At 39.5% G+C, this 27,994-nt stretch overlaps 2 protein-coding genes across 6 annotated transcripts in view; one reads left to right on the forward strand and one right to left on the reverse strand.

Annotated features, from left to right (window-relative positions):
- Positions 1 to 4,881, reverse strand: part of jak1 (Janus kinase 1) — a 38,787-nt gene extending 33,906 nt beyond the window's left edge. Inside the window, exons 1-4 of one of the 2 annotated variants that reach the window (XM_089000537.1) lie at positions 4,620 to 4,881; positions 2,676 to 2,839; positions 1,333 to 1,544; positions 116 to 239 (exon numbers count right to left, since the gene is read on the reverse strand). In XM_089000537.1, coding sequence (XP_088856663.1) covers positions 116 to 239; positions 1,333 to 1,537 — 329 coding nt within the window. In that variant the 5' untranslated portion in view covers positions 1,538 to 1,544; positions 2,676 to 2,839; positions 4,620 to 4,881. The remainder of the gene's footprint in view (positions 1 to 115; positions 240 to 1,332; positions 1,545 to 2,675; positions 2,840 to 4,619) is intronic. The other variant, XM_089000536.1, reaches the window with a different exon arrangement.
- A 10,508-nt stretch (positions 4,882 to 15,389) lies between these two features.
- Positions 15,390 to 27,977, forward strand: ak4 (adenylate kinase 4). Of its 4 annotated transcripts, none has more exons than XM_089000540.1 (5): positions 15,403 to 15,993; positions 16,832 to 16,951; positions 21,559 to 21,731; positions 22,590 to 22,708; positions 22,975 to 27,977. In XM_089000540.1, exons 1-5 carry the CDS (start codon positions 15,948 to 15,950, stop codon positions 23,099 to 23,101), a joined length of 585 nt encoding a protein of 194 aa, XP_088856666.1. In that variant the 5' UTR covers positions 15,403 to 15,947; the 3' UTR covers positions 23,102 to 27,977. The 4 variants fall into 4 exon arrangements, with proteins under 4 accessions (XP_088856668.1, XP_088856666.1, XP_088856667.1 ...); XM_089000541.1 differs by having other exon boundaries at positions 15,403 to 15,743; XM_089000539.1 differs by having other exon boundaries at positions 15,559 to 16,089.
- The last annotated feature ends 17 nt before the right edge of the window (positions 27,978 to 27,994 follow it).

The raw sequence follows: 27,994 nt of genomic DNA on the forward strand, positions 1-27,994 counted from the left end.
CAGAGGTTACACTGTATTTTAATGAGGAGGGCAGTGCTTTGAAGCATTCTGGATGATTACCAATCATTTTATGAACAATATGAAATGCAATGCAAAGGATAAAAGTCAATTTTACCTCATGCGATAGTGCAACCTAATGTTGGTCTCATCTGTGATATTGAATTCATAGTTTGGTGGGCACCACATGCCTGTGACATCATTGTATAGGCCAAAGAGATTGTGGCACAATGGAGAAATGGCTGATGAAGGGGAAAGAAAAAGAAAAAACAATCAGTCATAACGTGTGTCTTGACCATTCCACATATATTTTCACTCATATCATTAATTTTTTAAACTTTATACACTCAACAAAGAAGTAAAGGCCACTACCATTTTTCATGAGCTGAACTAAAAATGCAAAACCTTTTCTTGATGTTGAAAAATGACAAAATAAAATTTATCTTAAATATGGTTCACAAATGAGTGTAAATCTGTTGATTTTTCCTTGGAAAGCCGGCCACACTTCAACGGGTTTGCAAAGCTGCAGCAAAATGGCAGGAAATGGAAGACGTTAATCAATCAGGCAAACATTATCAACAGAGCACTTATCATTCATGATCATGTAACTCAAACAAATTAACATTAACAAAAGCTTCTAAGCATTGGTCCCCGTGTGGCCCGCCCCTGGTGACAGGTCCAACATAGGAAATGGGACAGCATCGATAGGCATGCAGCACAGCCAGCTTTTTTACAGTGTAAAATTATCAGTTTCTTTCAAAACAAGGCTATATTAACCAGTCACATGACAATCAGCTGATCACATGACACCATGCTGCAGTGTACTGTGACACAAAAAAAAAACGAGTGAATGCGAGTGATTTACTTTAGAACACATTTGAACACATAAACATTCTCATCAGCAAATATTGGGAACCTGGAGCACATGAAGACTCATTTTAAAAATGGTACACATGAGATGGAATAGTTATGTTCCTACAATTAACACGCTGCAAAAGTTTATCCTAGGCCTCTGTTGAATCTCTACTAAGGTATGCAGTGATTTCTGTTGAACAAATTATTGTATCTACTTTCGTTTTCTGTTTTGTAGGGGTCGTTATTACTGTTGCTTATCATGGCATGCGATTACGTGGAAGTGTTTGTATGTGTGCCTGTGCTGTAAATGGTCGATCACGGGAGGTTTGTTACTTGAAAAGTAGCTCTTTGTCAAAAATGTTTGGGCACCCCTGATCTGCAGGATAAATAGTGTATTTGATAAATGTTGGACAGGACTCTGGGTGAAAAGGTTCACTGAAATAGCATATTTGATTTGCTACCTAAATAATAGTCTCTTACAGCATTTCTTTGCAGCCTCCACACAGAGATCCTCTGAAGTGTAGCAACCTTTGAAGAACTCCAGCTGATGTATGTCTGGTAAGTAGAAATGGATTTCCAAGCCCCAAGAGGAAGAAGGAGAAGAGGCGAGTTGGGCCCTGCTGTTGGATCTCTTCATTTTCCCACAGAGTAGCCTGCTCAACTCCATCATCCAATGAAGAGGCATTCAGACCCTGACAACATACATTAAATTAGAAAAGGATATACAGCACAAGATGTTATTGCTTCATCCACATACCTTATCATTTAAGAATTATAAAAAACATGCAACACGCATTTATAAAAAACAACAACACACATTATTAGTAAGATTAGACGCATGGATTAATGAATGGTGGAACCTCAAAACTTCAACTACTAATTTTGTACAGTTTCAGCTTTGGATTGTGTGTTGTGACAAATCACCAGAAACAAATCAATGTGTGCCAAGCTTCATAAGAAAATCAGATACTGTAAGAGTTTTTCATGCCTTTTTTTGTATAGGAGGCACACCACCGAAGCAGCGGGCACATCAGGAAATAATGATAATAATATATTTCATTTACAAGCGCCTTTCAAAACTCTCATGGTTACTTCACAGTGACAGGATATTTTTTCTGCGGGTGAGCAGCGGCAGCCACACGCGGCAGCCACACGCGGCAGCCATACGCGGCAGCCACACACGCCAGCGTTCACTCAACCCGGAAGTAACGCTATTATGGGACCGAAAAAGACCCCACCACAGGCTAGTGTTAAGCCGAAGAGGATACAAAAGAAAATTAGAGTTGAGCAGAAGGAGGACATCATCGAAAAACACGAAAGAGGTGTGCGTTTCTGAGACTTACAGTCCCAGTACCAGTATGTTAAATCGACCATTGCTACGTGTGGCTATGAGTGTTTCTGTGTTGTCGAAGCAACGGTCTCAGGCAATAGAAGAGGTTGAAAAACTTTTGTTGATATGGATTAATGAAAAGCAGCTAGCAGGGGAGAGTGGGAGTGAGGGTATTATCGCCGAGAAAACACGGCAACTTCACTCGGATATCATCAAGAGGCAACTACATCAACGGCCATCACAAAGGTAAATAAAACTACTTTATTGTATAGTACAGTTTATTTCTTTAATTACAATACAATAGCATATTTATTATACTTAAAATAAGGTATATTTTGGGTCGTTTTAAAGGACAACCGACACCACTTTTTTGTTTCCTAACTGACATCAGAAAAACGTTTTATAGCATCTAAAATACCGAAAACACACAGTATGATATTTTTAGTCAAATGCAAAACACCAATAAAAATGACTTAAAGTGTCTAAAACCTACTTCAATTTGAAACAAGAAGTGGCCAGTTTAAGAAAGTCCCGCCCCCTTGTTTGTGGTGTCACGCCAAGACGTCTTGCCTTGCTCGAGAATCAAAACAATGGCTTCAGATTCGGAGAAGATGCTTTCTTGTTACTCATCCAGTGATGAATATGATTCAAAAGGTTCTGAAGAGGAAAGCATACATGTTTGCAATCGATTAAATAATTTATTCCGTGTCATTTTGAAGTATCTGGGGGGGTGAAATGTAGCACCCAAAAAAGGCAGAAGATGGCGACAAAGCTCCGTGGAAATGTGGTGATTTTTTTCCTTGGAATTTTTGTCAGCGAATATCAAATAGCTGCGCGGTGCAACACACAACGATTAACCATCGCGTTATTTATGTGTTTTCTTTCTAATTTCGCCATCAACACGGATCAACACGAAATTTTCAGACCAAACAAAGTACCGCAAAACGTATTGACGTGATGAAAGGACTGCTATAGTGTGTCCTTTCTTGGTCAGGGGCGTTCCTTCCGTGATGTGACGTGAGTAGTTGTCACCAACTCAAAAACAAGACTTCCGGAATATTCAGCGCGAGTCTTAAAACGTAAAATATAGCTAAATGTGGTGGAATCTTTGTAAAATACGCTAAGTAGAAGTCATTTGAAGTGATTTTACAAATTATGGCCACAACTTGTCCGGGGCGTCGGTTGTCCTTTTCGTCGAAAATTATGTTTTATGGGGACCTGGGAATGGATTATTCTAATTCTTAATGGTTTTTTTATGGGAAATCAATGTTCGGCAGACGAACTTTTTGCCTTACACACACTTTCTGGGAACCAAATAAGTTCGGGAACTGAGGTATCATTGTACATTGTTATTTTCTTGTTTGTGTCAAACCATCTGTGCCTGGGATAAGATTGTGGATCTTTTATACATGCAATGAAAAATATATGACCAAAAATCAAATCGGTTAATAAGATGTTTGCATTTTATGTCATCCGTCTGATTGGGCACAAACAGTATGATTCTATGTAGTTCTCGAGTTGCCCTGATGAAGCGTGTGGTATTCTCAGGCGTTCAAACTGCCATCCATCCATCCATCCATCCATCCATTTTCTGGACCGCGTATTCCTCAATAGGGTCGCGGATGGTGCTGGAGCCTATCCCAGCTGTCTTCGGGCACGAGGCGGGGGACACCCTGAATTGGTTGCCAGCCAATCGTTCAAACTTCCCAGCTACTTAATCTAGACGTTTGAGAACGTGATTGTATAGTGTTTTGACCCAGGGTTTTTTGTCATACTTTATCAGTTGAGGGAGAGAGAAGCAACAATAGAGACGAAACTCAAGGCCAATGATTGATGCTTGCTAAAATGTTGCAAAATTTCAAACACTCATATTTAATAAATAACATATATTGTATTCATTTTCTTGTGACCAAAATCCTCGTGATTAGTCAATTCAACAATGAATATTTGGGGGAAATCGTCATATCATTATATGATTTTGGAGGCTCTCAAAACAGTGCCAACTGAAAGAGTACGTATGAATACGTATACATGATTGCTTACACTAACCGTAATGTCAACTCGTGTTTCAGGAATAGGCATTATTAACCTGGTTGCATTAATTACACACATTCCCGTTACTGATGGGAATCTTGCCATGTACATCGTACATTAGCCATCAGCTAATCAGCCAACATTCTGATCTCTCTAGAAACCAGCATCATCCTGCACGATTAATGTAAAATATGAGACAATTAGGGACGGACACAAGAACATGAACTGCTAGCATTTTAACTAACCTAGCTTGGGCGGCATTATTTAGCCTACCCCCTTAGCCAGTTTGCAAGTAAAGTAAACAAGCTACACTCTCCAACACGAACAGATGGGGAATGACAGCGATGTATGCTGTAAATGACATATTTTTTCCAACTATACATTGCGCGCGACAGTCGCTTACCAACAACCTTCGTAACCAGACAGCTGGCAGGTTACTTCCGTTTCGTTTAAAACATTTGACGCAGCGATGAACTTGAGAAAAAAAAGGGAACTAAGCTGTTTGTAAAGCTTTAAAAATATTCATTGGGAATTTGACAACAAAGGATCCAAGACAAAACATGCAGGAACGAGGGCACTTGGTTTCTTCGGATGTTATTTTCTAAATTTCGAAGGGAAACCAAATCATAATCTCGTTGAACCTTCCAGACAAGCAATGTCCCGTTTCCCGAAAACCACGCAGCAGCCATGAGAACACGTACGCTGATTGGCTCTTCGGGCCATCACTCATGATGACGACACCAATCTTTCGACGCCCAGCTCCGGACAATGCAAGACAATATTAACTTGAACATGTTAATTAAACTCGCATATGAAATTCAGAAATACAAAATGTATATATTAGATTATGCTGATTATATTTTTATACGACAATAATATTATCACGACTTGTACGGAACTCAATAAGACCATAACTAAATTTTGGTAAAGACTGCAGGCTTATTCGTAACATAATAGTGTATACAGTATTTATTACTGTGTTTATAAATTAATTATAACAATGCAGAATATCGTTTTGGGTCATGGTTTGACTCAGATATATTATTGGTATGAAATGTATCGATATTTTGAGTGTGGTACACTACAAGCAACACAACTTATGTTTGACTGGATATATTAATCAATGATGTCGCACAATGATAAGACAATACATGTGTAGCCCCTGGGTCGGAACAGGCGTTACATATGCAATACATTGTGTTGATATACAATGTAGTGGATACGTAGCGTGTGTGTGTATATATATATATATATATATATCGCTGGTTAGCACGCCGGCTTCATAGTGCAGAGGTTGCGAGTTGAAGACCTGCTCCAGTGTCCCTGTGTGCAGTTTGTATTATGTTCTCCCCAGGTCCGCGTGGGTTTTCTTCGTGTCCTCCAGTTTCTGCCCACATTCCAAAAACATGCATGGCTAGCTGATTAAACACTCTAAATTGTCCTTAGGTGTGACTGTGAGTGAGAGCAGGTGGTTGTTTGTCTTCATGTCGTGAGTCAAAGCCCAGAGTGGTACAACTGTGTTTTCCTTTCGTAATATATTGTCATGCACGGGACTTCATTGGTCATCAGATTACCTGTGACTAGAGGTGGGAATTAGGTATTCACACTGAGAACGTAAGTAGTAACAAGGTAATTAAGTACTGATCCATCATCTTTACTGAAGTAAAAGTACAGTCTGAAATGTACTTCAGTACAAAAGTAAAAATGCATCTTGACTATCTTTTACAAAACCCTTTTCAGTAACTTGGCACAACAGAAAAAAAATCCAAATTAAGAGAGTTCTAATATGGTTGATGCATATACGCACTCAACAAAAGACACCGCCATTTATTTCCTAATGTTCAGAATCAGAATCAGAAAACCTTTAATTGAAAGGGGATGGGGTGGGGGTGAAAAGGGAAAAACAAGATATGCTAAGCATAGTAAAAATGTCAGCAGACTGAGATGTATAGTGTAAATGTGCAAAACCGTTACAGAAAAAAACTGTACATAGCGCAAGTATCAAGAAAGGTATATTGATATATATGTAGCTGTATTGCATCAACACATATTTACAGTACATGAGTCCCGTCTTTTTGTTTTTTTTTTCCACATGTGATTATTGAGAATTGAGAGGCCTGACAGCAGGCGATAGGAACGAGCGGCAGTACCTCTCCTTGCAGCGCGGGTGTAATAGTCTCTGGCTGAAGGAGCTACCCAGTGTTGTCAGGGTGGGCAGGAGGGGGAGGGAGAGGCTGTCCATCATAGCTTTTAGTTTAGCAAGCGTCCATCTGTTGCCCACCTCCTCCAGAGTGTCCAGTGAGCAGCCCAGGACAGAACAGGCCCTCTTGACCAAGCGCTCCAGTCTTTTCCTGTCCCGGGTGGTGATGCTGCCTGACCAGCAGACAATTCCATAGTGGATGGCTGAAGCGACCACAGTCATCGAAAGTCTTTAAAGGTGACCCCTGAACGCCAAAAGACCTCAGTAACCGGAGTAGTAAGAGGCGACTCTGTCCCTTTTTGATTAGAGCATCTGTGTTCGAGGACCAGTCCAATTTATTGTTGAGAGTAACATCCCGGGATTTGTAGGTCACCCACTCAATGTACGTACCCTGGATGTTGTGAACTGATTTAAAAAAAGATGCAAACTGTGTGAATGATAACAACTGAAACATGCAACTTAGTTGAATGAGTAAAAGGATTTAATTGAGATTTTTTTTAATATAGGAAACAAGTGGTTTATATTGAGAGCACATTACAACACATTCACCTTGTGTCATTCTTGGGAGACATTGTCAAAGAATTTGCATAAATAAGGTCATGAGAGACAATATCCTGATTGCATCTTCTTTGTTAATTAAATAGTTGATTAATGTTCCTCCATTTTGCTGCTGTTCCTGTTTTCACCACCAAGATCCCATTCACACATTTACGGTACTTCTCTTCTTTTACTCTGTGCCGTCAAGCACCGAGAATGAAAAAGAAACAAGCGTATTTTGACAAGCGACGGAATAGAAAGCACAAAGTAAAAGAAAAAAGTTGGTAGACAAGGATACCCAAGTAAAGTAGAATTACCCAAAATGTTTATTCAAGTACAACAGCAGTGTGTTTTTATTGTTAATAAGATATACATCCACATTTGCATAAGCACATTTCCGTAAGACATATTTATTATCGAAACACAAAACACAAAAATGCGATAATATTGCCATTTCTCATTTTATAGTGTACTGTAATCACATTGTGAACTGAACGTGTAAAAGACCGTAATTTTTGGGGGGGTTTACATAAGTATACACATTTCTCCACATGCTGCTCCAAAAGATTGCTGGTCAATTGGTCCGCTGTATAAGTGTCAAGTTGGCAGCCATCCTTCAGTTATCACAGTACTGTACCTTTGATGAGGACAGCATCAGCACTGCGATAACTGAACCAGGGCAGCCCGTGAAATCTAGAAGTGTCCAGGCTGCAGATAATGTCGTATATACAGTAAAACCAGCATCTGCTTTGTTAGGGGCGGAATGTGAAGATGGTTGTGGTAATAAATAAATGACTGTCATTTTCTTTACATCTGTTTCTAAACCCTATGTGGAGAAGGAAAATTATGAATTTGATGGGATAGTAGATCGAAAGCCGCTAAAGTTTCTGGTAGACCCGGTAATGTGGATGCGGGTGCAAAAGAAAAGGTGCATGGAAGAGTTTTGAAGGCTTTTGAAGAGATTTAAGGGTGTGCCGTATAGGATGCCATTATATGATTGAGTGTCAAATGAGATAATGGCATGGATGTGAAATTTCAGCTGCAGAGAAAAAGAGAAAGACGGAGAGGAGCAAAGGCACGTGATATTTTTAAGGTGATAGAAAATTGTTTTTTTGTCACTTCTTTAATCTATTTTGGACTAAATTGAGATTGTTGTCCATGACATCGTCAAGGCTCTGAGAATGGGGATGGGTGAGGGAGTGGATTTGTCAAAGGAGAGATGACGTTTTCGATTTGGTATTGTGGGTGACCTATTATGTCAGATTTCATACAGTAAAATTTGAGACAATTACATTGGATCTAGGAAGTAATATTAGTGAGCCTGATGGTCAATCGGTTTGACATATAAGTGAACTTGTATGTCACAGGTGTAATAGTGAAAGTGGGGCCACGGTGATAGATACAGTAATCCCTTATTTATCATGGATAATGCGGACCGGGACCAGCCGCGATAGGCTAAAAAAAGCAATGTAGAGAACCCGACATGTATTGGTAAATTTACATGTGTATGAGTCAAAAATATATATACAGTAAAGTCTCGTTATATCGATATTCAAGGGAGTCCGAAAAAATATCGATATAACCGGGACTATCGATTTCTCCGACCCTGTTTGCATGTAATTTTCTCCGTGCGTGCATAGAAATAGTATCGATATAACCGGGACTATCGATATATCCGATATCGATATAACGAGACTTTACTCTATTTACATGTTTAAGGCCAAATTTAGTGTAACAGTAAAGGACATGCATAAAGAAGCGCTGTAAATGTTTGTAGCACAGTACAAAACTCTAATGCAATAATATAAACAGTCCACTATCAACATACAATCTATACAGTATCTGATTTACAGGTACACTACTAGTCTTTCTTGATGTAACGCACTGTAGATTCATTGACGTTGTAATGGTGTGCAACAGCGGCATACCTTTCGCCTGCCCTCACTTTGTCAACTAATTTTACTTTTTCATTCGTTGTCTTCATTTTCCTCTTCTTTTTGGGTTCCCTGGATGATTTTGAAGGCACATGGCAGTTAGGAGCCATTGTCGGGGGGGGGGGGGGGGCGTACTAAGAACGAATGAAAACATGAGACTACGTACAGTACGTAACCTGAACTAACGCGATACGAGAACAGGAAGAGGGACAAGCATTCAGGTCGGTTGAATGCTGTCCAGTGGTGTCGTCTCTCGGCCAATCAGCTTTGGCCCGAGTCAGCACGACGACAAATGAAAAAAGAAAAACCCGAGTTGGAGGCGCGGCATCACATGAATGTCAAAATGATTAATGTACAGGAAGCAAAAGCGATGAAAATGTTGTTTACATTATTCGTCGACTTATTTTCAAATAAAACCGATGTTCTTGGTTCTTGAACTAATGTCCGGTTTTGTGCATTAGCAGCACAGTAATGCCTCAAAATGGATGAATAAATAACAACAGTAAATCAAATCAATGCTGTCTGCTTCTCTCTGTGACCCAGTGTTGTTTTACAGTACTGTACTGAACTGATTTTCGTTGCCATTTGCAGCCTTTTTTTTGTTTTAGGTTCAAAACAAATCTGCGATGCATCAAGGGCCGTAATAATCGAACCGCAATGTAGCAAGGGATTACTGTGATCTGATAGCAGAACAGAAGGTAGAGCTGGGTCATGATAGACGCCTTGGCACAGAAGGCATCAGAGTAGGAACAGCTATTGATATAAATTGACTGTTTTGGTCTTAAAGGCATGATCTCCGCCATACAAAGGTGTTTCCCGTAATGTGGATAAAAGGTTTTAGATGACAAAGCAGAATGAAATAGCTAATTGTGAGTGAGTTTACATAGGATGAAGAATTGGCCAGAGTCAGAAGGGAGGAGTGTGATGGTGAAAAAAAGCAATACATTTCCCTCCATTCTCTACCATGATGTTTTGATATAAGACAGTGCTATTTGTTTTTATTAAACCCCCATGGTAGATTTTGTGGACTGGGAAAATATTAATGGAGTTCCTACTAATTTCAACGGGGAATGTTGATTTGACGTATGGAGAGTTACGGGCTTGGCCATTTAGCAAATTAACTTCTGTGTCAAGATACCACTGTATTTTAATGAGGATGCCTCTGTGCACATGGTTGCACGTGTACACCACAAACACATTTCCTTTCTCATCATCGGTCCTGCTCCAGCATGGCAGGGGAAATGTGTATGTATTTCATTATTCATACCAGTTGCAGAGGACGAGTGACGTCAGACTTGTTATGAATCTCGTCAGAGGCTCCACCCCCTCGGGTGGCTTCTGTTGGACGTGGCGGCTTCTCCTCCTTTTTCTCCTCAGTCCAGCCTTCTGCACTTCATGTAAACAACTCCATTAAGCCAGCAGCTCAACCCGCTGACAGTACTATGTTGACGCGTGTCGTAAGAGTTCCACAAAAACACGGCCAAACCTGAGAAGTCACATCTATTGCCAACACCAAATATATACTGTCTATATGGGCTTGCCGTGGAAAGAGGTTGTGCCATTCACACCAGTAACCGCCAATCCGGTAAACATTTCGTTGTAAAAATTACAGCGTTGCGACATATGTAAACTGCTATCGCGCAATAACAACCATACGTTTATTATATTACAACAGTACCCATGATTGGTGCAGTTTTAAACAAACAAAATCATATAAAACAAACACGTTTGCGGTATTACACTTAGATGTTGGGTGTTTTTAAATTGTAAAAGAAAAGTGCAATAATTATCATAAAAATAAGCAGCCAAATGTTGACGCCCAATAGTGCGCGATTACACACACACACAAACCCACGAACACAATCATATTCACACAGGCGCGCACACCCCTTTCTCAACAAAAACAAACAGAATGCTACGAGATCCTATGAGCTTTTAATTTTATAAACACCACCGACGCGTCGGTATATATCATTTGTCTCGCTTACCTGCTTCCCGCCGGTTCAGCGTCCCGTGTTTACATGATTTTGTAAATGACGCAGAAAGAGCACACGGAGTAGCATGATTGTCGCCATTTTTGTTGTTATTGAATTCTCCAATGCCATGTGACAAGATGTTCACGGTTTTAAAAATAGACTTCCGATTACGGAAAGAAGACATGTTTCAAACGGACCTTGAAGCAGGTTGATCCTCCGACTTGTTATGGATTAGTCTGCTTACTGACTAAAGGCGTGAGCAATATTTGACAGCTCAGGGACGGAGCTACAACGGCTTGCAACAAGTAATTCAAGTACGTATATTATTTCTGCTGAGCAGAGTAATTACAGACCTGTATGTGCTTCAGTTGGCTCGGATAACAATGATGAGAGTTCATCTTTAAAATAATTATTTGCATATTTCTCAAAAATTCTGTTAACACTTGGCGGATCACAACATTACCAAATTAGATCCAATCATAATTACCACAAAATGCATAGACATTGACCACTAGAGTACATACAGGTTCGTCTCATCAAAATCCATAATGATGTTTGCTCACGATTACTTGTACTGTACAGTACTTTCTATAAAATATAGACTGAATGTATATGACGATTATAAATAAAATTAAATACATTGAATTTGTTGAGACCGAGGCAGCAAGTCTGCCTCACAGTGCAGGGGTCCGAGGTTTTATATCGTAGTTTGCATGTTCTCTCAATGGATGTGTGGATATTCTCTTGGTACTCAGCTTTGCTCCTCCCACGTTAGAAAAACATGCATGGCAGGTTGATTGAATGCTCCGCGATGTCCCTCAAGGCAGTCTCCAATTAATAATAATACATTTCATTTTCCCATGTCACATGCACAGCCAACTACATTTACACAAGGGGACGTGTTGCAGTTTACCTGTAGGTATGCCCCATATGTGCCAATATCCATTATGAACCAGAGTAAATATAATTCTACTTCTACAATTTCAAGCCTCATATGCACTTTGATCATCCTGATTCATATGCAATAGAGGGGAGCTGCCATGATTGCCCAGTAATCGTCTGTTTCATCTCATAAAAGCATGAGTATCAGGCAATAAAAAAATGTGCATGTGAAATGTGACTTTGGCCCTTCCATTTATATTTTTAAAGACAATTACTCTGCAGGGCCTAACAATTTCAAACAATAATGAAGTTTGGATGTTGTGTCAAAAGCAAAAAAAATACACTATTACTGTTATTTGAAAATCCTTTTCAGGCTACATTCAGTCAAATGCACGACAAAGAAAAGAGTGATTATTCAGAGTAATGAACGCTTTTGATTTTTTACAAAATATTCTCTCATTTGGAATCTGATGCTAGCAGCAAATTCGAAAGAAAATGGTACAGAGACAATAAATGTTGCAAATGCAAAGTTGGGAATGTGCAAATAACACCAGTTTGAAATATTCAACAGGTGAACAGCAGAAATGCCATCAGCTTCCCTTGGCCTGAGCTCATCTGAGATGGGCTAATGCATGTTATGAGTCCACATTTCAAATTCCATCCATCGATGCATGCATGCATGCCATCATGCAAAAATGCATGATGGCAAAAAAAGCCATCTGTCCTCACGTGGGTCGTAGCGTCCTGGAGCCTATCTCAGCTGTCTTCAGGCAGTTGTCTTCAGTTGTCTTCAGACAACTAGTTGCCAGGCAATCACAATTTAGAGAGCTCCATTAAGCTGCCACACGTTTTTGAAATTTGATTAATGTTACATTTTAGGGCAATATATATATATATATATATATATATATATATATATATATATATATATATATATATATATATATATATATATATATATATATATATATATATATATATATATATATATATGTGTGTGTGTTTGTGTGTGTGTGTGTGTGTGTGTGTGACGGGTGTCACAACAGTGACTATCTTGCGCTCCATGTTGCTGCCGTCTTAATAATACCAGACGTGTGAATGTGTCTTTTTATTTCTTTTATTGCTGCAACACAGTATGGCAGAAGGGATGGGTGAAGTCGCATGGGTTTCGTCTTGTGATTAACATAGACTTGTCCAAGTAGTTCTCAATATGCAAAACATTGTAGATAACAAAACAGAATGAACAACGTGTGATCGTATAGTGGTTATTTACAGAAAAAGAGAAAACACAAGTTCACTGTTATTTACATGCAAACACGCGGTGCGCTGGATAATGGCAGTACAGTTCAACACGCCACTAACACTCACGGCCAAATGATCCGACACAAGAAACGAAATATTGTACAATAAAAACGAAATGAAACCATCATTACCTGCAACACAGTATGACAGAAGGGATGGGTGAAGTTGCATGGGTTTCGTCTTGTGATTAACTGCGCAACAGAAAAGCACGATGAAGTACATGTGCTTCAAAGTTCCACTCGACAAAACTTGAATTAAATAATGACACAAAAAGTAATCTGGACTCGAAAGGAATCAGGGAACTAATTAGATAACACTAGACCAGGGGTGTCCAAAGTCGGTCCTCGAGGGCCGCCCTCCTGCCTGTTTTCCAGCTCTCCCAGGAGCAACGCACCTGATTCAAATCATCAGGACCATTTTGATGCTGTTTCAGAGCTGGCTGATGAGCTGATCATTTGAATCAGGTGTGTTGCTCCTGGGAGAGCTGGAAAACAGGCAGGACAGCGGCCCTCGAGGACCGACTTTGGACACCCCTGCACGAGACAGTACAAAAGGGGAAACAAAATAAGATATTATCATTAAAATGCGAGTTAATCCAGGTGAAAAATGCGACTCACCATAGACTTGTCCAAGTAGTTTTGACTACTATGGGCGGGACTTCGTGCCATAATGTGCGCTGTTGCATCACTTCCGCCATAATTTAATAATTATAATTATATATATATATATAAAAACTTGGGTTTGGATGGTCAATTGCAACCCCGCCTCCATAAATTCCCTTGTGTTGACATGTCCATCCATTTTGCCCTGAGACATGATGGCCACAAACAACCTAATGTAAACATGTACCTTTGCACTGTAGAGATTTAGTACATGATTCAGTCGACATGACCATAGCTAGACCCAAGGTAAGTCTTCTCTGTTTTTATAGATTTTTCAAAGTTTAGTATAAAATTGTGGAAATCAAACCAACTCATATCAGCAGAAGGTAATGCCGTACAGTTTAAAACACACGCATATATACAGTATAATAAAATATAGTCATGTCCAGTTGTTAGCTAAAACAGCTGTCATGTGCTCTTGAACAACTTTAATATGATCACTTATTTACAAAAAGGCATTGTTATTGGAGTAAAAACAAAATCGGTATTTAAATCAGAATCAGAATAATCTATATGTAGAACCCACAAGAAACGTGTCTCCAGTAGAACACGCTGCACTCTTCTCATCACAAACAAGTACACGCCAAATTAGTATGGGAGGGCATTTCGTAATGTAAGTGAACCATTGTGTGGTGGTATCTCCCAGTGACTAATACCTTATATACTCTCCAACCACTGGAATATTTCTAAAGGTAACTTATGTATAACATTGAACGCAGGTGTGAATGGCTGCCGCTGCTCACCTGCAGGAAACTTTTATGTTGATTGGAATGTGTCCTTGAGAGATTTGAAAGGCCCTTATAAATATTATTATCATTATTATTATTATTATTATTATTATTATTATTATTATTATCTCATCTCATTTTCCGTACCGCTTATTCCTTATTAGGGTCGCGGGGGTTTCTGGAGCCTATCTCAGCTGTCTTCAGGCACGAGGCGGGGGACACCCTGAATTGGTTGCCAGCCAATCGCAGGGCACACAAAGACATACAACAGTCACTCTCACACTCACACCTAGGGAGTGGTAAATCTGCCTGCCATGCATGTTTTTGGAGTGTGGGAGGAAACCGGAGGACCCGGAGAAAACCCACGCGGGTCCGGGGAGAACATGCAAACTCCACACAGGGAGGCCGGACCGGGACGCGAACCCGCGACCTCTGCACTGTGAAGCCGGTGTGCTAACAACTCGACTACCGGGGCGCCCTATTATTATTATTATTATTATTATTATTATTATTATTATTATTATTATTATTATTATTATTATTATTATTATTATTATTATTATTATTATTATTATATAACACAGTAAACTAGATGATCCCATTAAAATAATTAATGTGTAGCGTTAATGGTTGATTAGGTTATGTTTTTTTTCGTCTGTTTTCTCTTCAAAACAAACCAAAAAAAATTAAAAACCCTGTTTTTCAAAAACATTGTTACCTTAATTGAATTTCGGAGTCGTAGTCGGCCACTGTGCCCTCTGCTGGAACAAGTAGAACATTGTGCTTGGCAATTCTCAAAATGCAAACTTAATGACCCAATTGTAGACCAGTACGGTGGCATGCGACAATTAACCAGCAAGTTTGATCTCATATTCTGGACAAATTACTATACATATATTTGTCACTAAAGAAAAAGGTACAGGACCACATTACATGTTTTTTTGCACAGCAAAACGCTGCTCGGTGTTCATTATTCGTTATATTCGACAAAGTGTCAATTTGTCCCGTATATTTTTCTAAAAACAGTGTATATAATGGTGCACATCGCCATCTAAAAAAAAGACTACAAATACCACAACGCCTTGCTACATTCGTGACTGTGAATCACCCATCCGCATTTTTCCTGAATGATGCGCGCAGTAAAATGGGGCGTTGTAGAGACTCTCACGTCCATTCGTGGATAAACTATTAAAAAAAACATGGGCTACCGTAATGTAAGCAAAAGAAGACCTTAAAGAAAAGGAAAAAACAAGGTTTTTGATAGGAATGATCGCGGAAACTGCGACCAAGAAGACTTTACGCAAAGGTTCGAACACTTTCAAGTTAAACAGGAATTAATTTTGACATTGGAGCAGACTAGCGGGCGTGTCTCATATGCGTGGAGGTTGTTGGGAGTGTCCTGTTTAAACGAGGTAATTTTGGTTACTTCTCTTGCAAAGAGAAAACGGGACTAGCAACATCACTCCGTGCAAGCGGGAGAAGACCTTTATTTGCTTTTTGAGCGAAGGACATGGCCAAGTTGTTCCGTGCTGCTATAATGGGTCCTCCAGGCTCAGGTAAAGGAACCATATCAGAGAGGATCGCCCAAAGCTTCGGCCTTCAGTATTTATCTAGTGGTCACTTTTTACGCGAGAGCATAGCAGCTAATACAGGTAAGATAAACTTGAACCTTCGCCTCCTAACTCAGCAGGAACACGAATGTTTGTTTTTATTAACACGTGCGTGATGCATGAAGCAGATATTGTTCATGGAACCATGCGTAAAGCTAGCTTTTCTTATTTAGTCTGAAGTTGGATGCTTTTGAAGTCTACAAACGCGTGTTTGAATCATTTAAACGTAAGAGCAAATGTGTTTTTGACATCTATTCACTCCTCATTCTGCAAGGCAACTGACCATGTAACTTTCTACCCGTTTGTTTGTCAGCTACCCATTAAGACAATTAAATGGCTTACGTGTTACGTGTCTGTCTTTGTTAAACTGACTATAAACACGGGGGTGAAATGGAATTTGTTCCAAAAACAATGATAAATACAGCAATAATGATACTATTGTTCATAACAACAATAATGATAATATTCTTCTTTTCCTTTCGGCCACAGCGAATCAGTGTGAGGTTTATAATAACTAGCATTCAACCGTGATGTCTGTTTGGAGTGTATTTCGCTCATGCTCAAGCAGGATCCATACACTGAAGAACTCTTATTTCAAAGCAGATTGAAGGAAGCTTGTTGTTTTCCATGTTCAATAACTGTTGTCTTACAGTCTAATTCGGGATTTATTGAGTTTGCTGCCTCCAATGCATAGCAGCCAAAATTAATACTTATTTGGATGCCAGAGGGAGAACTCTTAAATCAATAAATGAACTGATTCTATTATCGATCTGTTGGAATCCAGAGGCGGGAGTGGAAGTAAAGACATATGTGGAGAAAGGCATGCTTGTGCCCGATCATGTGATGACCAGGCTAATGATGCCCAGATTGGAAAAACTCAGTGGCCAGAGCTGGCTTTTAGATGGTAAGAATATATACTACTTATTTCTCTAATACATTATTACAAATCATCTCTATTGTTTGTGTGGTGCTATAATATACAAAATATACCATGTAATTTTATCCATAATGACTGGGGATGGGTCTGGAAAGCGTTCCTTTACAGTGATTGGCCAACTTCCCCCGCCCCCATTTTCTCAGATGACTTATTTAGGAGGAAGTTATGCATGCTCTATAGAGAGCTTTTACATCTGTGCACAATGAACTTGTGGTATTGAAACCTCCACGTCGGGTGTGTCCTAATTTGCAGCAACTCAGCTCAACTCAAATGTATGCATCATTGCATTTCTATCATCATCATGTAAATATGTGTATAATGATCATTTTCATACAAGTTTGATTATATTTTTAAAGCAAAATTTCCATCTGTAATGCTGTTCCAATATGTACCTACATACAGATTGTTTAGTCAGTATAAACAACATCTAGAATATGTCTGTGTAAGCTCTCAGTCGTACAGGAGTGGTCCATCGATGAGAAGGTTTCTTCAGCCGTCATCTGTACAAATTTGAAGGTTTCGGACGTTTCTCCTTCTATCCAAGAGGCTTCGTCAGCGAACTAAAGTCTGACTGGTCGTATCGGCCCTATTTATATATCCCTAATGTCCAGACATGGCGGCGCCAGACACAGCTATGATAGGTCCCTACTCTCAGGTTGGGGGGAGCAGAGGACCACTCCCTGTGGCCCCACTGATAGTTCCTACATTCCTACTCTCCCTACTCCCTACTCTCAGGTTGGGGTAGCAGAGGACCACTCCCTGTGGCCCCAGTGATAGTTCCTACATTCCTATCAGTGGGGCCACAGGGAGTGGTCCTCTGCTCCCCCTAACCTGAGAGTAGGGACCTATCATAGCTGTGTCCGGCGCCGCCATGTCTGGACATTAGGGTTATATAAATAGGGCCGATACGACCAGTCAGTCTTTAGTTCGCTGGCGAAGCCTCTTGGATAGGAGGCGAAACGTCCGAAACCTTCAAATTTGTACAGATGACGGCTGAAGAAACCTTCTCATCGATCAACATCTAGAATAGAATAATGTTTATTTGTCAAGCACAAATTTGACTTGAAAACACACAAAGTGGTACACACGGGAGTAGGGGCTATTTAAGCACCCTGCCTGAGAGGAATTTGGTGTCTAGATGTTTTGCTGCAGGACAAGGCAGCTGTGTGTCTGGGGGTTGTGGTGGATGTGATCCCCACCTAGGAAGGGGATGATTTTAACTATATATCCACATATGTCTCTTTTATTTTGGTGGAGCTGTCCTAAAAGGAAAACAGGTCTCTGTCTTTTTCAGAGTTATAAATATTATAAATATTATCTAGTATCTTAATTGTGGACAAACATTGATAAACACTACTTCTTCTTGAGTCACAGGATTAAACTGGAAGCAGGATCAGTAATCAATCAGTAAACATATCTTTTTGAGGTTGGTCAGAAAAAAAGAGTTGGCACACAGTCGGGCATACAGTTGGCATTACATATACAGTGTACATATGTATGCTTCACTCATAGACCAAGAATGGTACAGTTCAAGAAGACTACATCAAATCATGTTTACCTTATCACAAAATACCAAATAATTCCTTTCTCTGTCTTAGTTTCTCACAATTCATCTTGTTTACTTGAGTCAATTATTTACCACATGATCCAACACCATATTTTTTCTGTAAAAAACATGCATCTCAAGGTTCATAGAGAAGTACTTTTTAGGAAATTACCTTTCAAAATATTTCTCTGACTGTGCTGAATTAAAGTGTAAATTGACAATTATTTTTCGAAAATCTTTTTGTCACTGTGTCATGGGAAAACTCTCCATGACCCATCTGTAGAGTAATATTAGAGCGATCTGTTGGTAAATTACTTTCATTTTAATTAGTGTATCAAAATATGTCGCACCACGACAATTTGACAAAATGCACCTCGTGGAGACTTAAAGGACAACCGACACAATTTTTTTGTTTCCTAACTGACATCAGAAAAACGTTTTATAGCATCTAAAATACCCAAAACACGATATTTTAGTCAAATGCAAAACACCAATAAAAATGACTTAAAAGTGTCCAAAAACTGCCACAAATCAGCTCGAAAGTAGGGATTTTCAGAATATTCCGCCCCCAGTTCGTGACATCACGGCAGGTTGTCTTGCCTTGCTCAAGAAACAAAACAATGGGCTCACGGAGTTCAGATTCGGACAAGACGCTTTCTTGTTACTCATCCGGGTATGAATATGATTCAAATAGTTCTGAAGAGGAAAGCATAAATGTTTGCAATCGATTAAAAGAGTCCTCCCATATCAATTTGAGCCGTCAATGACAGCAATGTAGCGTCCCAGAAAATGCACAAGATGGCGCCCAAGCTCCGTTGGAAATGGGCTGATTTGTCTGCTGGGAATTTGTGTCAGCGAGTATCAAATAGTAGTCTTGGTGCAACACACAATGATTCACCATCGCGTTATTTATGTGTTTTCCTTCTAATTTCGCCATCAATACGGATCAACACGAAGTTTTCAGACCAAACAAAGTACCGCAAAATGCATTGTGTGTCGCTTTCTTGGTCAGTGACTATACCTACCATGATGTCACGGTCGGTATCGTCACCCACTCAAAAACAAGACTTCCTGAATATTCAGCGCAAGTCTTGAAACGTAAAATATAGCTATATGCGGTGGAATCTTTGTCAAATACACTCAGTAGAAGTAATTTGAAGTGATTTTACAAATTATGGACACAACTTGTCCGGAGGCGTCGGTTGTCCTTTAACTCATTCCTCCCGGCAAACGACTACAGTCGTTGTGTTTTTACTTCCGTGTATCCCAAGTCACGCCTCCAGTCAGGCTGAAGCGATAACAAATAATGCTGGATGCCGACCACAGGCGGGCCGTGAATAGATGTTAACCCTTCACGGACGATTGTGCTTATACATCGAGAAAATGAATGGTAGCAGTTCCAGTGCCGATTGAAACTGATGCGGCACAAGTTACATGTCCCTTTACAACAGATTATATGCAGCTTTGCCTTTAAGAGCGTCAGTGACATCATCTCCTTCATGCGCAACACAAGTGCTCTCCCCCATCTTCAAAGCACCTTCTATTTTTCGTCATGGATGAAATACCACGTAAGTATACTGTAACTATTTTATGAGCAATCAGAAGAGGTTTACCTTGATACTGAAATGCATAAAGTAACGCTAACTTGTTTATTTACTGAGAAATATTAAAAATAAGGAGTGTCCCGAATTCGGAACATTCTAACGCTAACGCTATTTTCATGATGATATTGTTGATCCTGACTTGGTACCCAATGCGAATAATTGTAAGTGAATGGTGCGTTTTCCACTAATAGCAGTACCCCATAGCTTTGCATTCTCAATAGGATTATTGAAACGGAGGTCCATATGTTTTTTTTCTAAAATAACCATGTACTGTATATCTTTCCAGATCCTGATCAGAATGTAATATAGGACCATGTTGATGAAGACATTTTGGCATCTGACACAGTCGTGTCAGATGTATTCTATCACCATTCTATCACCATTCAAATACTTTCGGGCTGATCAACTACGTGCTTCATACGCTAGACTAATAAAGGCAAATCCAATCTCCAGGAAATCACTCAAATGGTGGAAATACCTGTTCTGGTTTCTAGTGGCTATTTGTATTTGCAATGGATTTATACTGATGAAACTCTCCAAACCAGAACAGGTCGCCTCCGAAAAAGGACTCAGTTAGAATTCAGGACAAACTTAGCTCATCAGTTGTTTGGCAAATACAGAAGGAAAAGAAGAAAAGGAGAATGACACTGTTGCCCTCCTTTGGCCAGTAGAATTGGATAAAAAGAGAACATGTAAAGAGTGTGCAAAGAAAATGTCGCAAGCCAAGAACAGGTTGTGAGCAATGCAAGGTGAACCTATGCATTCCATGTTTTAAACCATACCACAAATAAAAACATCCTGAATTATTTTAAATGCATTCTAGGTTTATTTCATGCATATGTGACTTGTTGTGAATGCATTTTGTTGTAATTTGCAGGTTTTGGAAAAAAAATCTTCATTAATATTGCAATAATTTTCTAAAACTTCAATCAATTTCACAAAAAAACGTTATCTTATTCTATTATATGTTATGAAAGTGAATGCTATATGCGGTGGAATCTTTGTAAAATACGCTCAGTAGAAGTCATTTGAAGCGATTTTACAAATTATGGACACAACTTGTGTGGGGGCGTCGGTTGTCCTTTAAAAGGCATGCAAGTCCTGAATGCAACCAGGCGACCTTCACATTTTTTCCCTTCTTTCTTTCTTTCTTTCTTTCTTTCTTTCTTTCTTTCTTTCTCAAACTGGTTCTATATTCCTAAAGAAAGTAACTTTGTGGTGCTAGGTTCAGAACTAACAAAAATGTTTTCAGACTGTGAGAGTAAGATGGAAAACCCACACAAAGTACAGGTATTAATGATCCTCCCAAACAGACCCAAGCTGCTTTACTTGGCTCATATTTTTTTCCCCTTGTTAACATATTTAACAGCATGGGTAGTGTCTCAGTGTCACACCCGACTTTGTCTTTTCTTGTTTCTCAACAGGTTTTCCACGGACAATTGCCCAGGCCCAATCCCTGAACAATTTGTATCAGCTTGACTTGGTGATCAGTCTCAACATCCCTTATGAGACTCTTAAAGATAGACTGAGCGACCGCTGGATCCACCTGGGCAGTGGCCGAGTTTACAACATGGGCTTCAACCCACCTCAAGTCCAGGTCTTAAAAAAAGCAATTTTGTGTGGCCTATAATTTGAAAACAAACCATTTACCACTGGGTTACTCAGTACTTGAGTATTTTTGTTTACTGAAAAGTTGCTCTTATTAAAATGTGCCCCCGCCACCCCTTTTTTTTCACAAGATCGGTCAGATGGGAACCATTTTTCATTTATGATAAGGAGATGTCCACATCCTTATTTCTTTAGTTTTTTTTTTTTTTTTATAAAATAATAGCACTATTACTTCTAGTGAATTTGTGGCTACGCTACTCACCTCTGACGGTATATCGTACAAGTATAGGTGTGTACAATCAATAGGGGTTTTATTTAATGCAATAAAACTTCTTTTCTTTCAATTGTCGATTTGTGTTGCAGTGAAGTGAACATATTCAGTACTGAAGTTCAATCAAGACTTGACTCAACAGAAACAGTTTTTGAGTTGCCACAGGAAAATGAGTCATAGTCATATTGCTGTGCAACGTTATCATGCGGCAGAAGAGCACAGATCATGTGATACAAAATGACCCTCAGTTTTGTGTTGTCATTTTTATCGACTACATGGAACTCGATAAAGAAAATGTAGGAGACACCCGAACTTTATCCTCTATTAATACAACTTGTTGTTTTTGTGTAACAGGATAGTTCATACCACCTAATAGAAGATAACATTAAAAAACATGCAATACACTATATACAGTGGCAGCTGCATTCCATGGGGCTGCACTGGCTCCCACGTAAGATGAAGCTTGTTTTTAGCCAAATATAGAGAATATCTGAGGTTTTTTTTAATGGCCCCGCATGTTTGGTCTATTGAGGTTTGATATTATTCTCTCTCTTTTCACCGTGTGACGCTACGAAGGGCAAAGATGATATCACAGGGGAACCGCTGATCCAGCACGATGACGACAAACCGGAAGCTTTGATGGCAAGATTGAGACATTACAAAGATGTGGCAAAGCCCGTCATCGATTTATACAAGTCAGTCAATTCTTATGTTCATTTTTCGCAACAAACGTTGCTGCACAGTTCATGTATTCATCTCACTTCAGATTCCAAAAGCAACAAATGGACACAGAAAGAACCAATAGAAACTTAATGTGTTTTATTTAACATGACTCTGAATGATTGGTCAGTTTTGTTATGATTTTGGAGTGCCATGTAAAGATGCAACTAAAGTATTTTATGACCTTTTTCAAAAAATGGTGCATTATACTGGGTACTTGTTCTCTTACCTCTACACTCAGGTCGCAAGGAATCCTAAACTCATTTTCTGGGACAGAAACGGATCGGATTTGGCCTTACATCAACTCCCTCCTCAGCACAAAGATGCACGCACAGCCTTTGGATACCCATCAAAGCCAGGCGCCCTGACTTTGAGAAGACTGAGAGAAGATCTCAAAAATCATCAGTATGAAAGTAAAACATCTAGAATGATCTTCTTCAATGCTGGAATGTTTGTCTTTCGGGTTCCTCACTGACAACGGAGTTGATAAATGGCAAGATCAAATCTGTTTTCACCCTAATGTCATATATGGGTTTTGCAGACAACATTATTCTTTTTTTTTTAATTTGAGGCGTGCATGTGGATCTTTGCAGTACTTTACTGAAATTATATTGAGTGAATGGCTAATGTGATCAATAGAAGCTATTCTATGCAACCAGAACTTAACTTTCAAACGTGGACAATCGCATCACACACAACCTAAATTGGAGCTGCATGGAAGACAATAGCGGGTAAGCAGATAGAAGACGGAAAAGGTGAAAGGAAGAAATATGTCAACCTGAGCGGTATTTCCGTCATGAGCTATGCAAAGTATTGATTAAGTCAAACTGTATGACTTAGATTGACAAGAAGCCTGTTGCGTAGGGGTGAGGAAAATCATTCCAAAGTTGAATTTGCAAATGAACTCATTTAATCCGATATACACAGTTATTGTAATATTTCAAAAATCTCAAATTAAGTAATTCAAAATTCATTAAGTAGTTTCTCGGGCATACAGTTAAAAAAATCCCAAAAAATCTTAGAAGATGGTCAAGGATGTCTGCTTTAGAGAATTGACAAACACGTAGTCTATCCATCCGTTGTCTGAAGCGCTTTTCCCCACCAAAGTTGCGCAGATGTGCTGGTGTGTATCTCACCTGCCTTTGGGCAGTCCGTAGGCTAGAGTCTATCAATATAATTACTATTTCCAGACAATTTGTCCCATGAGTGCGGAATGTGGAGTAAAAATATTTTGACTGTCAAATACATTTGAACCTTCTCCTGAATACAATTTAAATCTTCACAAAATATATTTTGTGTACATTCAGACTCGAGAATACACACAGCTATACTTGTGACATTTGGCTTACATTATACTAATACATTAGAACATTAGGTCAGGAAACATTATTTATACTTTTCTGGTTTTGTTATATATGCAAGTGATTGACTTCTGTACTTTTCTTATTATTCCACTTGATGTGCATAACGTGCAATTCAAAAGGTGGCATCAGAGGTGGGGAAATTTGAAATATCAGATTAAAAAACAAACAACACAAATTATCAATAAATAATCTTTACTACTTATTTTTATAATGCCAGTATAATGTAAGCCAAATGCTAAAATGTGGAAATGCATATCCTCTGGAAGTATGAGGGGAAAATTGCTACACTTGTACTATTTTAGCCTAATATTACGCTCTAATTTAGAGTGATATCTCAGCTTCCGAACGCTTTAGTTTACAAATTTTTTGCCTTACGAAATTAAATTCGCAAGAATATAATCTTGGCATAAGAACTAGTTTTTGGCTGTCACGGTTTGCAAGGTGGTGATGGCGGTAGTGGATCCCAAGAAAAGCAGGCAGGAGGGAGCATCAGGTTGTGTTGGACAAATTGTATTAAAATAAAGTCAGCAGGAAAAAAATCTTAAACATTAAAATCATCTGAACAGAATAAGTATCGAAGAAAACCAAGAGTAAAAATCTACCAAAATGAAACAAACCTGACAGGGTGCAGCATACACACTACACACCCGACACCGGATGGTCGTGCCGGGGTTTTTGACTGCCACTGATTGGAACGACCAACACCTGCGCGGCTGCAGGCCCGTTGGTCGCCAATCAGAACGTGGCAGTCTGCCACTGATCGGGATGACCAGCACCTGTGCAGGTGCAGGCGGGGGCGGCAGCGCCACCGGTTGGTCGCCAACCAGATCTTGACATTGGCAAATGAACCAAAACACACAAACAGCACCAGGGTGGCTGGCAGACTAGTTTTCATCACCCCTTTCCTTGAGTGCATACGTGGTTTGTTTACAATGATATTTTTCCTATTATGGGAACCCCCCCCCCCCACAGGCTAGTGTTCAGCCGAAGAGGACACAAAACAAAATTACGGTTGAGCAGAAGAAGAAGATCATCGAGAAACATGAACGAGGTGTGCGTTTGTGTGACGTAGCATCCCACTACCTGGATGTTAAGGCGACCATTGCTACGTGTGGCAAAGGGTGTTTCTGTGTTGTCTAAGCAACGGTCTCAGGCAACAGAAGAGGTTGAAAAACTTCTGTTGATTTGGATTAACGAAATGCAGCTAGCAGGGGACATTGTGAGTGAGGGTATTATCGCAGAGAAAGCAGGGCAACTTCACTCTGATATCATCAAGAGGCAACCTGGAAGTTCGTAATCCATTGATAACTACCATCACAAAGGTAAATAAAACAACTTTATTCTACTGTACAGTTTATTTCTTTAATTACAATACAATAGCATATTTATTATAAATAAAATAAGGTATATTTTGTGTAGTTTTAAGTCTTATTTCAGAGAAAATTATGTTTTATGTGGACCTGAGTACGGATTATTCTCATTTTTAATGGTTTCTTATTGGAAATAAATGTTTGACAGACAGACTTTTCGCCTTACACACACTTTCTGGGAACCAATTAAGTTCGTAAACTGAGGTATCACTGTATGTCCAAGTATGTTTTAACGATTTGCCGCTCAAATAATTTTACTCCAACCTGGCAGTTCTGTGACATCCCTCCAGACTGTGTCGGGAACAGCGCAGAATACACTTTTGTGTAAGCACCAGACTAGAATGAATATCAAACAAATGTCATTGGTGATCTTGGGTGACTCGGGTCGCATAAAGGCCCGTGGCACCCAAAACACAGTCAGCGGCTGGAGAAAAATGTTAGGTGTGATGTGAGAGAGAAGGGTTTCAGCTAGGATGAAAGGAAAAGTGTATAAAAGAGTGGTGAGACCAGCCGTGATGTTTGGACTGGAGACAGTGCCACTGAAGAAAAGACAGGAAGCAGAGCTGGAGGTAGCAGTGCTGAAGATGTTGAGGTTTTCTTTGGGAGTGACCAGGTTGGATAGGATCAGGAATGAATATATTAGAGGGACAACTCATATTAGAGGCCTTGGAGAGAAAGTCAGAGAGGCCAGACTGAGATGGTTTGGACATGTCCAGAGGAGAGACAGTGACTATATCGGGAGAAGGATGCTGAGCCTTGAACTGCCAGGCAGGAGACCAAGAGGAAGACCAAAGAGGAGGTTTATGGATGTGGTCAAAGAGGACATGAAGGTAGCTGGTGTGAGAGAAGAGGATGCGCAAAACCGGGATAGGTGGAAAACATTGATTCGCTGTGGCGACCCCTGAAGGGAAAAGCCGAAAGGAAAAGAAGAAGATTGTATAGCAACAGGTCGGTGCCTTTCTGTCTTGAATTAGAAATTAACACAATTGGGGTCATTTCTGAATTTGCTGTAACATCCCGTGCAGTGCAAACACGGCCACTTTGACGTAACTGCTCTGGAGAACCAGTTACTGAGTTAGTTGTTACTATTCTGCTTTATGATCTTCATGTTTAAAGTTGTGTTTAGCTGTCGAAATGAATGACATATATTTGTATGTGCTTCCATTTATGTTCATACTGCAAATCCATAAAAAAAACATTCTCACTGTAACGCTACATGATTTTTAGTGATTGAAGTGACGTGCAATATAAATGCCTCTCTGCTTTTCACCTTCAGGTAAAAAGCATTCGCTCAACGTTCCCTTCCAGTTCCAAATATATTTGTTCCACACCTTTGCCAAGTCACAGCAGAATATAGGATACTGTACATTATTGCCTGAAAAATAGCCATGCCTACAGTTTGTTTCTCTGCCTGTTGCCTGATGTAAACATGCACAATTTCACAGAGAACTGAGATATGTATCTTGAGCAGGGTACACACATACCAATATTTCAACATCGTCATAATTAGTTTTGGAAATGTGAGAGAGCCCATAGATGAAAAATAGGTCAGCGTTTGTCTATACATGTAGCTGTTAAGTGTGCCATGTGCTTTGGATTACTAACTCAATACATCACAGTCATAATGATATCCTGATCAACAAGCGCATGGGTTCCCTTTCACACCGGATGTGTGTCATTTATCTGAAAGTGACCTATAAATGTTAACTTGCTTAGTTGCACTGTGGTTCAAACGCTTGTCATTTTCACGGTGATCAATGATTTGGGAGACCTGTTATGCAACTATTAAACCACCGGGCGCGCTTCCTCAATATTTGTATCGGGCAACAGTATGCGCTTCAGGTCACCTCCTATTTGACGATCCGTTTCTCATCAGAAGCAAATTGTCTATGGCTATGTGAGGTTGGGGATATCGAACAGGTTCAATGTTTACAAAGTAAATATTGAACAGGTTCAGCAGTTGCGGTACAAACATTGAACAGGTTCAATGATTACGATTGTCAGCACCGTTTTCAGAGCAGAAGGGTGAAGAAAAATCACTCTCATATCATGGCACAATCATTCAGGATAATCAGTTTGTCTGATAATCAGACAAATTTGTCAGTATGTTTGTACCCTGCTTAACGTGACAATGTGTGTACTCGTGTTGAAATTCTCAATATAGTACCTTGTAGTTATGAGTACTTCCAGTATGAGAAATACACTTTTGTTTTTACACTGAATATAAGCTGGTTTTCAAATTAAACTTGTCGGAAAGTACAAGACAATGCTCTCTTATAGTCACAAGTGACTCAACAAATGAGCGGAAACTATAGGAAATTTTGTCTATGCAAAATGTCGAAAAACACCTTAGCTGCTTCCATACACAGCCTCCATACTTCGTTTTCTGTTGGTGAGGATTTCACCCCACTGATTTTTGTGTCTGACATATCTTTTGACATCGCGATTTTCATACAAATTCTGTTCAATTTTGTCATCTTCCAAATGCGATAAAAAAACTTTCTGTTGAATACATTGTCTGTTTTAA

Source organism: Hippocampus bargibanti, linkage group LG07 (genome assembly GCF_051943395.1).
Source record: "Hippocampus bargibanti isolate YZ-2025 linkage group LG07, ASM5194339v1, whole genome shotgun sequence".
NCBI classification, from domain to species: Eukaryota; Metazoa; Chordata; class Actinopteri; order Syngnathiformes; family Syngnathidae; genus Hippocampus; species Hippocampus bargibanti.